The sequence below is a fragment of the Oncorhynchus keta genome, chromosome 17 (genome assembly GCF_023373465.1).
Source record: "Oncorhynchus keta strain PuntledgeMale-10-30-2019 chromosome 17, Oket_V2, whole genome shotgun sequence".
Classification (NCBI taxonomy): Eukaryota; Metazoa; Chordata; class Actinopteri; order Salmoniformes; family Salmonidae; genus Oncorhynchus; species Oncorhynchus keta.
The window spans coordinates 41434789-41449629 of record NC_068437.1 but is presented as its reverse complement, the minus strand read 5'-3'; the positions used below and the strand labels follow the sequence as shown (position 1 = coordinate 41449629).

General features: G+C 45.4%; 1 protein-coding gene across 1 annotated transcript in view; it reads right to left on the bottom strand.

Annotated features, from left to right (window-relative positions):
- The window catches only part of LOC118395849 (solute carrier family 45 member 3-like), a 74417-nt gene that overhangs the window by 30901 nt on the left and 28675 nt on the right, over positions 1 to 14841 (bottom strand). Inside the window, exon 2 of the mRNA XM_035789831.2 lies at positions 3454 to 3802. Coding sequence (XP_035645724.1) covers positions 3454 to 3601 — 148 coding nt within the window. The 5' untranslated portion in view covers positions 3602 to 3802. The remainder of the gene's footprint in view (positions 1 to 3453; positions 3803 to 14841) is intronic.

Below are 14841 nucleotides of genomic sequence, written 5' to 3'. Positions count from 1 at the left end.
TGACGTTTCCAAAACTGCAAAGATATTGTCTGTGAGTGCCACAGAACTGATGATACAGGCGAAACCCAGATAAAAATCCTATCAGGAAGTGCCGCATTTTTTGAAACAGCCTCATGCCAATGACTCCTTATATGGCTGTGAAGGAGCTAGGAGTCAGCTTACGTTTTCCACGTTTTCCCCAAGGTGTCTGCAGCATTGTGACGTCTTTTTAGGCATTTCCATTGGAGAATGGCTGTAAGAGACCATATAGGGCGAGTGGACGCATGGTGTCTCCCGGAGAAAACGTTGCATAAAATACTGAGGTAGCCATTTTTCCAATAGTTTCTTATGAGAAACCAACTGCCTCCACGGATATATTATTGAATCATATGTTAAAAACACTTTGAGGATGGATCCTAAACAACGTTTGCCGTGTTTCTGTCGATATTATGGAGCAAATTATGAAAAAAGTTTGGCGTTATAGTTGAAGTATTTTCGGTCGACTTTCAACGTTTTTCGCCTACAAAAATATTATTTTGGGAAAAAAGGAACATTTGCTATCTAACTGGGAGTCTCCTGAGTGAAAGCATCTGAAGTTCTTCAAAGGTAAATGATTTAATTTGGTTGCTTTTCTTATTTTTGTGAAAATGTTGCCTGCTGCCAGCACAGCCTAGCATAGAATTATGCCATGCTAAACTTACACAAATGCTTGTCTAGCGTTGGCTGTAACGCATATTTTGAAAATCTGAGATGACAGTGTTGTTAACAAAAGGCTGAGCTTGTGTTTCAATATATTTATTTCATTTCATTTGCGATTTTCATGAATAGGAAACGTTGCGTTATGGTAATGCGCTTGAGGCTATGATTACGCTCCCGGATACGGGATTGCTCGTCGCTAGAGGTTAATACAGGTAATGAGTGGAGAACAGGAGGGCTTCTTAAAGAAAAACTAACAGGTCTGTGAGAGCCGGAATTCTTACTGGTTGGTAGGTGATCAAATACTTGCAATAAAATGCAAATTAATTACTTAAAAATCATACAATGTGATTTTCTGGATTTTTGTTTTAGATTCCATCTTTTACAGTTGAAGTATACCTATGATACAAATTACAGACCTCTACATTCTTTAAATAGGAAAACCTGCAAAATCGGCAGTGTATCAAATACTTGTTCTCCCCACTGTAGATACTGTTCTACCTGTTTCCCCCAGCATCTTCACAAGGTTCTTTGCTGTTGTTCTGGGATTGATTTGCACTTTTCGTACCAAAGTACGTTAATCTCTAGGAGACAGAACGTGTCTCCTTCCTGAGTGGTATGACAGCTGCGTGGTCCCATGGTGTTTATTTGCGTACGATTGTTTGTACAGATGAACGTGGTACCTTCAGGCATTTGGAAATTGCTTCCAAGGATGAACCAGACTTGTGGAGGTCAACACATTTTTTTTGAGGTCCTGGCTGAGATTGAAGGTAGGCCTTGAAATACATCCACAGGTACATCTCCAATTGACTCAAATTATGTAAATGAGCCTAACAGAAGCTTCTAAACAATGACATCATTTTCTGGAATTTTCCAAGCTGTTTAAAGGCACAGTCAACTTAGTGTATGTATGTAAACTTCTGACCCACTGGAATTGTGATACAGTGAATTAAAGGTGAAATAATCTGTCTGTAAACAATTATTGGAAAAATTACTTGTGTCATGCACAAAGAAGATGTCCTATCCGACTTGCCAACACTATAGTTTGTTCACAAGAAATTTGTGGAGTGGTTGAAAAACGAGTGTTAATGACTCCAACCTAAGTATATGTAAACTTCTGACTTCAATTGTACATAGAGCCAGTGGTGTGGTGTCTATTTTAAACCTAAACATTTAATTCAGCATTAATGTTAGGTCAAATGTAAGAGCATGCCACAGTTTGCAGGCAATGAGGTCTAACAACAACAACAACCCCTCTTTGTATCTATTGGTAAGAGTAGGCTGCTGTTGTTAGTGTAGAACAAACCCGCAGCCACAGTCCAGAACCACATTCGAAACTCAACTATGGGGATCAAAAATGAGCCTGTTCCATCAGGAGGACAAGACAGTGAGTATGTTTTTGGAAATGTGGTCCTGTGCCAGCAGGCCAGCAGCCAGCAAGCTGTTGTAGATACATTTTCTAACGGGCTGTTGGGGCACTGCCCTGTCGACTGCCATTAGGACAGGACCCCTCCAGAGCACTGGGCCTCTGTACCTCCACACTAAGCCCTCTGACAACCCTCACCAGTAAAAGCCCTAGCTGCACAGCAATGAAAACATTATAGAACACAATGCAGCAACGCTCCGAGAAATTAGCCAAACTAGCAGAGACATTACAAACACATCCATAACAAAAACAGAGACTGCATGAGAAGTGAAAGGGCAAATGGAAACGTGTTCATATTCACATCTGAAATTACCTGCTTCATTTCAGTTTTGCGTTCTGAAGTGCAACTCATAAAAGAGTAAAAGTAGGCCTGTGAAACGGAGGGCTGCTGCCTCCAGCAGTTCCAGCTCTCTGTCTCCCACTGCCTTTCAATTAGCACCTGATTACGACCTGAACAAAGCAACAGGTGATTTGGCCTCTGATTAAGGTAACGGCCTCAATGACGCCTACAAGGCCAGTGGGAAACGGACTAATAACGAGAGACCTGTGACCCTGCCCAACCCTATCTTCCAGACACAGTCACACACAGTCACAGGCCCGCAAACAGACAAGCACACACACACATGCACTTTAATAAGAGGTTTGTCTCCTATCCTTTACCCTTCCTACAGAGGATATAATCAATTTGAATATCAAGTCTGAGCCACCAACAACTGATAAATCATTCACATATGCTATACAGTTGTTCATCAACCTGCAGAATACATTTCCACTTGTTTGGCTTTCATATGAGTTACACATTAGATTGACACTGCAATCTACAGACAGTTTAACTGCAATAAAAAGGGACATAATAATTATGCGATGGGGTGTAATCATATTTTCTACCATAAACATGAAAAAGGCACGGCAGAAACACTGGGAAAAGAGAGAAGTGTCTAATGTATTAAATAATGGGAAACAGTTGGCACCCAACAATCCATCAAGTGGTCAGCTAGAGAACAAAAGAAGAGACGGATGAATCCTATTCTCCAGTTTCTCTCCCCAAGGGAGTGTGTATGTGTGTGTGTGTGTGTGTGTGTGTGTGTGTGTGTGTGTGTGTGTGTGTGTGTGTGTGTGTGTGTGTGTGTGTGTGTGTGTGTGTGTGTGTGTGTGTGTGTGTGTGTGTGTGTGTGTGTGTGTGTGTGTGTGTGTGTGTGCATGTGTGTGTGTGTGTGTGTGTGTGGGTGATATATAGCTAATGGGGCGGGGGGGGGGGCTCTCATCTTCCCTTTAGATGAAGACTCTTTCATGTCTATTGAATGTCCTGTCAGATAGAGTGCACAAGGGGGGAGTAATCAGAGCTGGCTTACCTAGTACCATAGTCATGTACTGTTCCTCTACCCCAGCCTCCAGCAACAGGGGGGGAACGTACGTGATCCCAGCTGCCACGCAAATCTCCAGGCCGCAGGTCAGGGAGTTCAGCAGGACGAGACGCCATTGAGACCTCCATCCACACATATTTACAGGGTCGCCTTTCCACTGCTACTCTGCAACTGGGGGCTGCTGCCGGAAGACAGAGAGCCAGATGGGGCCCCGAGGGACGAGGCTCTGGGATGAGGGGGCCGTCGCAGATGGAGCACAGGGAGAACACGCGGACCATCTCAGATGACCTGTAGGATCCATCCTGGCTTCAGCATTCTGGATCTGAAAGAAGAGAACCTAGGAGAGAGGTGTTGAGAAAAACAAAATAACAGATTGACTCACATTGGAACGCATGGAGGCTGATAGCTAAGACCGGCCTGAGGAGGGAGGGAAGCTGGGAGAGAAAAGGGCCGAGACAGGTCCCTCTAAGGCTAAAGCACCTGGTGGTCAGCCTTTCTCACAAGACAAGGACGAGGATTCCAACATGTAGAGACAGGGACAGGGACTGTTAAGCACGAAAAAGTTTTTTTGGGCAGCTCAGGCACACAGCATTCTTCTCAAGGCCACCCGAAGTTCAGGAGCCGAAGTCTTACTGTGGATCCAGGTACTTTTCCTCCAGCATCTTCACAAGGTCCTTTGCTGTTGTTCTGGGATTGATTTGCACTTTTCGCACCAAAGTATGTTCATCTACATCTCTAGGAGACAGAACGCTTCTCCTTCCCGAGCGGTATGACGGCTGCGTGGTCCCATGGTGTTTATACTTGCGTACTATTGTTCATACAGATGAACGTGGTACCTTCAGGTGTTTTGAAATTGATTCCAAGGATGAACCAGGCTTGTGGAGGTCTACAATTTTCTTTCTGAGGTCTTGGCTGATTTCTTTGGTAGAAATGGGCTCATTAGCAGCGATCCAGGAGAACAATGGGTGAAAATGAGAGTGATGTTCTCCTTGTTAGGAGCCTCTTGACTTGGTATGGTGTAATCAGGCCTGGATGGGAGAGTTTAATGACAGAGCCACCAGATGTGGAGTGCTGGCCCCAGACCCCACCTACTCCCACCTGCTGAGAGAGAAAGCTCATCTGGACTGTTTCTCTCGCTCTTTCTCTTTCTTTGTCAACCACCACTTTTGTTATGAGCTCCCTCCTTCCCTCCCTCCTTCGCCTTAAGAAAACAGAGAGGGAAAGATAGTGCCAAGTGGGTGCATTTTCCACGTCGCCACATACAGTTGAAGTCGGACGTTTACATACACATAGGTTAGAGTCATTATAAAACTTGTTTTTCAACCACTCCACAAATTTATTGTAAACAAACTATAGTTTTGGCAAGTCGGTTAGGGCATGTACTTTGTGCGTGACACAAGTATTTTTTCCACCAATTGTTTACAGATTATTTCACAATTCCAGTGGGTCAGAAGTTGACATACACTAAGTTGACTGTGCCTCTAAACAGCTTGGAAAATTCCAGAATATCATGTTATGGCTTTAGAAGCTTCTGACAGGCTAATTTACATCATTAGAGTCAATTGGAGGTGTACCTGTGGATGTATTTCAAGGCTTACCTTCAAACTCAGTGTCTCTTTGCTTGACATTATGGGAAAATCAAAAGAAATTAGCCAAGACCTCAGAAAGAAAATTGTAGACCTCCGCAAGTCTGGTTCATCCTTGGGAGCAATTTCTAAAAGCCTGAACGTAACACATTCATCTGTACAAACAATAGTACACAAGTATAAACACCATGGGACCACACAGCCGTCATACCGCTCAGGAAGGAGACTCGTTCGGTCTCCTAGAGATGAACATACTTTGGTGCGAAAAGTGCAAATCAATCCCAGAACAACAGCAAAGGACCTTGTGAAGATGCTAGAGGAAACAGGTACAATAGTATCTATATCCACAGTAAAACGAGTCTTATATCGACATAAGCTGAAAGGTCGCTCAGCAAGGAAGAAGCAACTGCTCCAAAACCGCCATAAAAAAAGACAGACTACGGTTTGCAACTGCACGAGACGATCATACTTTTTGGAGAAAAGTCCTCTGGTCTGATGACACAAACATAGAACTGTTTGGCCATAATGACCATCGTTATGTTGGAGGGAAAAGGGGGAGGCTTGCAGGCCGAAGAACACCATCCCAACCGTGAAGCACAGGGGTGGCAGCATCATGTTGTGGGGGTGCTTTGCTGCAGGAGGGACTGGTGCACTTCACAAAATAGATGGCATCATGAGGTAGGAAAATGATGTGGATATATTGAAGCAACATCTCAAGACATCAGTCAGGAAGTTAAAACTTGGTCGCAAATGGGTCTTCCAAATGGACAATGACCGCAAGCATACTTCCAAAGTTGTGGCAAAATGGCTTAAGGACCACAAAGTCAATGTATTGGAGTGGCCATCACAAAGCCCTGACCTCAATCCTAAAGAACATTTCTGGGCAGAACTGAAAAAGCGTGTGCGAGCAAGGAGGCCTACAAACCTGACTCAGTTACACCAGCTCTGTCAGGAGGAATGGACCAACATTTACCCAACTTATTGTGGGAAGCTTGTGGAAGGCTACTCAAAAAGTTTGACCCAAGTTAAACAATTTAAAGGCAATGCTAGCAAATACTAATTGAGTGTATGTAAACTTCTGACCCACTGGGAATGTGATGAAAGAAATAAAAGATTAAATAAATCATTCTCTCTACTATTATTCTGACATTTCACATTCTTAAAATAAAGTGCTGATCCTAACTGACCTAAGACAGGGAATTTTTACTAAGATTAAATGTCAGGAATTGTGAAAACTGAGTTTAAATGTATTTGGCTAAGGTGTATGTAAACTTCCCGTCTTCAACTGTATGTCATTTACAATAATAGACTAGATAGTAATGAAGCACAACAGAGCACAGTAACTAACTACTGTTCAGGTGCACGGAATTAATTGGCTGCATTTACATGGTAAGGTTTTATAAAAATAAAAATAAATTGAACCGTTATTTAACTAGGCAAGTCCGTTAAGGACAAATTCATATTTACAATGACGGTCTATTTCCTCCAGGAAATATTTTCAGTAGTGAGTATTTAGTAGTTCAGCAACAATGATCAGTTGTGAAGAAACAGAAAAACAAAAGCCAATTTGTAGAGTGGGGAATGTAGTTCTATAAAATGTTCTATTCAGCATTGGATACCATTACTGATGTCATCATCATAGGCGATTGGAGTGTCAGTGAGCAACGTGAGAGGACTGTGAGAGACAGACGTGAGAGGAGTGTCAGTGAGCAACGTGAGAGGACTGTGAGAGACAGACGTGAGAGGAGTGTCAGTGAGCAACGTGAGAGGACTGTGAGAGACAGACATGAGAGGATTGTGAGAGACAGATGTGAGAGGACTGTGAGAGACAGACATGAGAGGACTGTGAGAGACAGACGTGAGAGGACTGTGAGAGACAAACGTGAGAGGACTGTGAGAGACAGACGTGAGAGGAGTGTCAGTGAGCAACGTGAGAGGACTGTGAGAGACAGACGTGAGAGGAGTGTCAGTGAGCAACGTGAGAGGACTGTGAGAGACAGACGTGAGAGGAGTGTCAGTGAGCAACGTGAGAGGACTGTGAGAGACAGACATGAGAGGAGTGTCAGTGAGCAACGTGAGAGGACTGTGAGAGACAGACATGAGAGGATTGTGAGAGACAGATGTGAGAGGACTGTGAGAGACAGACGTGAGAGGAGTGTCAGTGAGCAACGTGAGAGGACTGTGAGAGACAGACATGAGAGGATTGTGAGAGACAGATGTGAGAGGACTGTGAGAGACAGACATGAGAGGACTGTGAGAGACAGACGTGAGAGGAGTGTCAGTGAGCAACGTGAGAGGACTGTGAGAGACAGACGTGAGAGGAGTGTCAGTGAGCAACGTGAGAGGACTGTGAGAGACAGACGTGAGAGGAGTGTCAGTGAGCAACGTGAGAGGACTGTGAGAGACAGACATGAGAGGATTGTGAGAGACAGATGTGAGAGGACTGTGAGAGACAGACATGAGAGGACTGTGAGAGACAGACGTGAGAGGACTGTGAGAGACAAACGTGAGAGGACTGTGAGAGACAGATGTGAGAGGAGTGTCAGTGAGCAACGTGAGAGGACTGTGAGAGACAGACATGAGAGGACTGTGAGAGACAGACGTGAGAGGACTGTGAGAGACAGACGTGAGAGGAGTGTCAGTGAGCAACGTGAGAGGACTGTGAGAGACAGACGTGAGAGGAGTGTCAGTGAGCAACGTGAGAGGACTGTGAGAGACAAACGTGAGAGGATTGTGAGAGACAGATGTGAGAGGACTGTGAGAGACAGACGTGAGAGGACTGTGAGAGACAGACGTGAGAGGACTGTGAGAGACAGATGTGAGCGGACTGTGAGAGACAGATGTGAGCGGAGTATCAGTGAGCAATGTGAGAGGACTGTGAGAGACAGATGTGAGAGGACTGTGAGAGACAGACGTGAGAGGAGTGTCAGTGAGCAACGTGAGAGGACTGTGAGAGACAGACGTGAGAGGAGTGTCAGTGAGCAACGTGAGAGGACTGTGAGAGACAAACGTGAGAGGATTGTGAGAGACAGATGTGAGAGGACTGTGAGAGACAGACGTGAGAGGACTGTGAGAGACAGACGTGAGAGGACTGTGAGAGACAGATGTGAGCGGACTGTGAGAGACAGATGTGAGCGGAGTATCAGTGAGCAATGTGAGAGGACTGTGAGAGACAGATGTGAGAGGACTGTGAGAGACAGACGTGAGAGGACTGTGAGAGACAGACGTGAGAGGACTGTGAGAGACAGACGTGAGAGGACTGTGAGCGACAGACGTGAGAGGACTGTGAGAGACAGACGTGAGCGGAGTGTCAGTGAGCAACGTGAGAGTAGAAGGGGGACAAAGCAAATGCTTTAGCAGCCTGGGGCCAGCAGGGTCCTGGGTCACTCCTATGGAGGAGAGAGGGGACTTTCACACTCGTCAAATCCCATTCCCACCAGACTCAAATACCCTGAAAAGAGCCCATCAGGAGACCAGTCAGCACCTCCAGTGCCTGCCCAGTGCCCCCCCCGTACACCTGTCTTCTTTCCCCTCCCTAAACCATCCTCTCTCCATCCTCACACTCTTTGGCTCCAAGGTCACCTTCAGGGCTGACCTGTAGTCTTAGAATTCTAAGAGGACTTCTGACATTTCTGCACACGACTGGCTATTTTTTGATGACTCTCAATCACAGTTTGAATGCCCTCTTTTACCAGTCCCAGTCAGACTTTCTCACTGAAACCGCAAGTCCCACTTGACATGAACAGATAAAGAATCTTGTTTTGTGCAGGTCAGACAGACTCCAGGGTTAGAAAATGGAATGGCTGCAGAGGTATTGACCTAAGCATTGGTGGCCACACTGGCCTGAGGTGGGGAGGGATGAGAGGAGGGATGTGAGGAGGGATGTGAGGGAGTAGAGACTAGAGAGACTACTGTGCAGAGAATTTATCAGCAGGTTTAGCGAACCCTGAATTATATGTAAAATAAAACACAAATGTGTTTGGTTCAAACCTGGCTCTCCTCGAAAATAACATCAACATGGCACGGCGCAGAGTTCTAGGGGGAAACTCCTAGACGGAGCAGAGTGAGGGAGACAAGGTGCACACAGCAACCCACACAACAGCCATTCCACACAAGTTTAATGACACCTCTGGCTCCACAATATATTCCAGTCATGCCCATCGATCGTCAGCCATAATCAGTACTTAATCAGAGCATCTCAGAGTCTTCTGGAGTGATTATACACACTGGGCCTAGGCACAAGGGCACAGAAGTGGCTGAGGGGAGAAGAGATGGGAGGTAGAGGGGGAAGAGGTGATATTGTCATGACAGCCCTGCTCTCCCTTTGTGCCATTACCAAGCCCATTCAGGCCCAGACAACACTAAACCGGCTTTGTGTACATTGAGCCAATCTGAGTAGTAGCGCTTTGATCTATTTTTTTAAGCTTTTATTAATATGGGGGTTCATATAAAATGGTATAAAAAAAAACATCAACTGGAGAGAGAGGAGCAGGAAAATTGCTGCGATATGACATCAGAACCACAAGGACTCTTGTGGTGTGCTGGCTCACTCTGAATGTCTCCAGGCCTGCAGCACAGTAGTTCTCCCCCTCTGTGTTCCTGTTCAGGGATTTTGCTGGCAGGAGTTAAAGGAACAGAGCCGTGTCCACAACAGCAGGCCGCATGTGTGGCTTTAACCTCCAGTCATCCAGACAGTGAATTCCAGATGGATTCCAGTTGAGGTTGGGCAGGCTGGGGAGGAACTCAGAAGTGAAAGGCCTTCTCTTTGGGCTCGGAGCCTTGGACTTCCATCACATCAAATCAAATCAAGTTTATTTGTCACGTGGCGCGAATACAGCAGTGAAATGCTTACTTACAGGCTCTAACAAATAGTGCAAAAAAAGTATTAGGTGAACAATGGGTAAGAAAAGAAATAAAAACAACAGTAAAAAGACAGTGAAAAACAGTAGCGAGGCTATAACAGTAGAGAGGCTACATACAGACACCGGTTAGTCAGGCTGATTGAGCTAGTATGTACATGTAGATATGGTTAAAGTTACTATGCATATATGATGAACAGAGAGTAGCAGTAGCGTAAAAAGGGGTTGGCGGGTGGTGGGACACAATGCAGATAGCCCGGTTAGCCAATGTGCGGGAGCACTGGTTGGTTGAGCCAATTGAGGAAGTATGTACATGAATGTATAGTTAAAGTGACGTAAAAGAGGGGTTGTTGGGGTGGGGGGGGGAGTCTTATGGCTGTTCAGGAGTCTTATGGCTTGGGGGTAAAAACAGTTGAGGAGCCTTTTTGTCCTAGACTTGGCACTCCGGTACCGCTTACCATGTGTTAGTAGAGAGAACGGTCTTTGACTATTTTTAGGGCCTTCCTTTGACACCGTCTGGTGTAGAGGTCCTGGATGGCAGGCAGCTTAGCCCCAATAATGTACTGGGCCGTACGCACTACCCTCTGTAGTGCCTTGCGGTCGGAGGCCGAGCATTTGCCGTACCAGGCAGTGATGCAACGAGTCAGGATGCTCTCGATGTTGCAGCTGTAGAACCTTTTGAGGATCTCAGGACCCATGCCAAATCGTTTTAGTTTCCTGAGGGGGAATAGGCTTTATCGGTCCCTCTTCACGACTGACTGTTGGTGTGTTCAGACCATTGTAGTTTGTTGGTGATGTGGACACCAAGGAACTTGAAGCTCTCAACCTGCTCCACTACAGCCCGTCGATGAGAATGGGGGCGTACTCGGTCCTCCTTTTCCTGTATTCCACAATCATCTCCTTACTCTTGGTTACGTTGAGGGATAGGTGGTTATTCTGGCACCATCCGGCCAGGTCTCTGACCTCCTCCCTATAGGCTGTCTAGTCGCTGACTGTGATCAGGCCTACCACTGTGGTGTCAGCTGCAAACTTAATGATGGTGTTGGAGTCGTGCCTGGCACGCACCCCTGGGGGAGCTCCAGTGTTGAGGATCAGTGTGGCAGATGTGTTGTTACCTACCCTCACCACCTGGGGCGGCCAGTCAGGAAGTCCAGGATCCAGTTGCAGAGGGAGGTGTTTAGTCCCAGGATCCTTAGCTTAGTGATGAGCTTTGAGGGTACTATGGTGTTGAATGCTGAGCTATAGTCAATGAATAGCATTCTGACATAAGTGTTCCTTTTGTCCAGGTGGGAAAGGGCAGTGTGGAGTGCAATAGAGATTGCATCATCTGTCGATCTGTTTGGCGGTATGCAAATTGGAGTGGGTCTAGGTTTTCTGGGATAATGGTGTTGATGTGAGCCATGAGCAGCCTTTCAAAGCACTTCATGGCTACGGACGTGAGTGCTACTGGTCTGTAGTCATTTTGGCAGGTTGCCTTTGTGTTCGTGGGCACAGGGACTATGGTGGTCTGCTTGAAACATGTTAGTATTACAGACTAAATCAGGGACATTTTGAAAATGTCAGTGAAGACACCTGCCAGTTGGTCAGCACATGCCCGGAGCACACGTCCTGGTAATCCGTATGGCCCTGCAGCCTTGTGTATGTTGACCTGCTTAAAGGTCAAGTCGGCTACGGAGAGCGTGATCACACAGTTGTCCGGAACAGCTGATGCTCTCATGCATGCCTCAGTGTTGCTTGCCTCGAAGTGAGCATAGAAATGATTTAGCTCGTCTGGTAGGCTCGTGTCACTGGGCAGCTCACGGCTGTGCTTCCCTTTGTAGTCTGTAATAGGTTGCAAGCCCTGCCACATTAGACGAGCGTCGGAGCCGGTGTAGTATGATTCAATCTTAGCCCTGTATTGACGCTTCGCCTGTTTGATGGTTCGTCGCAGGGCATAGCAGGATTTCTTGTAAGCTTCCGGGTTAGAGTCCCGCACCTTGAAAGCGGCAGCTCTGCCCTTTAGCTCAGTGTGAATGTTGCCTGTAATTCATGGCTCCTGGTTGGGGTATGTACGTACAGTTACTGTGAGGATGACGTCCTCAATGCACTTATTGATAAAGCCAGTGACTGATGTGGTGTATTCCTGAATGCCATCGGAAGAATCCCGGAACGTGTTCCAGTCTGTGATAGCAAAACAGTCCTGTAGTTTAGCATCTGCTTCACCTGACCACTTTTTTATAGACCGAGTCACTGGTGCTTCCTGCTTTCATTTTTTCTTGTAAGCAGGAATCAGGAGTATAGAGTTGTGGTCAGATTTACCAAATTTAGTGAACATTACCTGGCTGTTGATCAGTTGACTGAAAGACCTCTGTCTGGTCTGAGGAGAGTCTAATTTCTGGAGAGTCTAATCATACATTTGGCCATGGCACTCTCCATCTACATAATTAAGCCAATGTCTCAGCACAATTCATCTCAGAAGTAAGTTGAATATGAAGCTGATGTTTAACCTTAATGTAACATTTTTGGCAATTAATTAGAGCTATTAATTATTTTTAAACTTTCTCCATGGTTGTGTATTAAGTCCGTCATGAAACTGAAGTTGTAACATATACAATTCACGCAATAAATAACAATAAAAGAAAATATATTTGTTTATTTTTCTGAAAATACAGATTCAATTGTCCTTTACACTTTTGAGGGAACTTGAAACCCAATCAGCTCTCCTTTCGGAGTCCTGGCAGAGCTGTCAACTGTCACGAGAATTTTCAATCCCAATGATAATAACTGACAATCAATAGCTCTGACCAATCCCCGAGATCTGTAAGACCATGGGTTTAATAATAATTAGTCAAAGACTCAGCTTATGCAAAAAGATAGTACAGTTTATTCAGAGAACGTTCTGAAGTCCATTATACAAACACATCCATTTTATAGGTGCGCAAATACTTCCACACAAACAGTAGGTATCCTACGCACATACTTCCACACAAACAGTAGGTATCCTACGCACATACTTCCACCCAAACAGTAGGTGAGCTGTATCCTTCTCCAGAGTTCTCACCACTGTGTATCACTGCCCAGCCGACAGTTCCATTCCCCCGAGATTAGGGAAACCTTAAGAAGTACTCCCTATGCTCTCATAGGTTCCTCAGAGTTCCTGCCAGGTCGGTTCAAACAGTTGAATTGTTCTTCTGTATTTTCTTAGGCACACACACATTTCTCTCTCTCCCAGTCCAACCTAATTGTCCTTCGGTATTTTCTTAGGCACACAGACATTTCTCTCTCTCCCAGTCCAACCTAATTGAACTTATGTTTAATACTTTAATTATTCCTTATACATGCTACATAAACTATACTCCCTAATGGTTACGTTTCAGGGTATTACCTTTAAACATATCAATTATTTTATCACGACCCTCCCGGGGAAGCAGCGCTGGTTAGCCTATCTGACAGACAGATGGACAGACACGGGATTCACACACAGACACTTACCAGGTGGACCCAGAGGAGAAGAATGCACGCTCGGGATAACTGATCTGTGAGGAGAGGAGGATGAACACCTCTCCCAGTCCTTTCAAACTGTTGAAAGGGAGATTCCTTGTCAGTTGTACAACTGAATGCATTCAACTGAAATGTGTTTTCCGCATTTAACCCAACCCCTCTGATTGGAGATAGTAAGAGATCTGGGAGGGGACTCTTATCCGTCTTGGCATACAAATAGCACAAAAATGGATTGCCACAGAGTCCAGTCCTTTAGCCTTTTGTGAATCAATGCCTGATAACATCCCTGAGGACCCCTGCCGTTCAGTGCCTCAAAGCCTATTATGTAAAGCTGCAATGACTAATATGAGTAAATTGCATCTCAATGACTTTCAAAAGAACAACAACATATGTATTTGCACAAAGTTAATTGAGAGGTCAAACCCTGCATTTAAGCCTAAATGTTTAGGCACTGTGTGGACTGGCATCATGCATGGCTGACAACAATGAGCACTGCGTGGACTGGCATCATGCATGGCTGACAACAATGAGCACTGCGTGGACTGACATCATGCATGGCTGACAACAATGAGCACTGCGTGGACTGGCATCATGCATGGCTGACAACAATGAGCACTGCGTGGACTGGCATCATGCATGGCTGACAACAATGAGCACTGCGTGGACTGGCATCATGCATGGCTGACAACAATGAGCACTCCGTGGACTGGCATCATGCATGGCTGACAACAATGAGCACTGCGTGGACTGGCATCATGCATGGCTGACAACATTGAGCACTGCGTGGACTGGCATCATGCATGGCTGACAACAATGAGCACTGCGTGGACTGGCATCATGCATGGCTGACAACAATGAGCACTGCGTGGACTGGCATCATGCATGGCTGACAATAATGTAAAAAAAACAAAAGTCAATTAACATACACAACTGAGTGAATATCTGTTTGATAACTGTCACACTTACAAAAGGATCATATAATAACAGTATTTGCATCTTTGAATTCACAGTCTGATGGTTCTGACCAGTTAGCGCATTCAATTAGGAAACTTTATCATAATTCATAGTAATGGGTAGTAAAATTGACTTACTATGTAAAGTAGAGTAGTACAGCTGACGACCAAGACAATTGCATTGCCGCTATCTGACCATCACAGTCTTGTCCCCTCGCCATTCACACACACAGACCACTGGATATGTGCATGCCCACCTTATCCTACCAATACTCCACTGCCACTAGAGGACAGCTACATAGATCCCTCTTCTGAGTACCTAGCCAAACTGTGAATATCTACTTTCTGCTCTCTCCCTATGTCTCCGCCTTCTTACTGCCCCTCCCTCTATTATCTCTCACTCTCTCTCTCATACTTTTTCTCTCACTCTTTCTCTCTGTCCCAGCCTGTAAGGTGGAAAAACCCAGAGCACTTCAGGAATCTTCTCCTCGTGGAAAA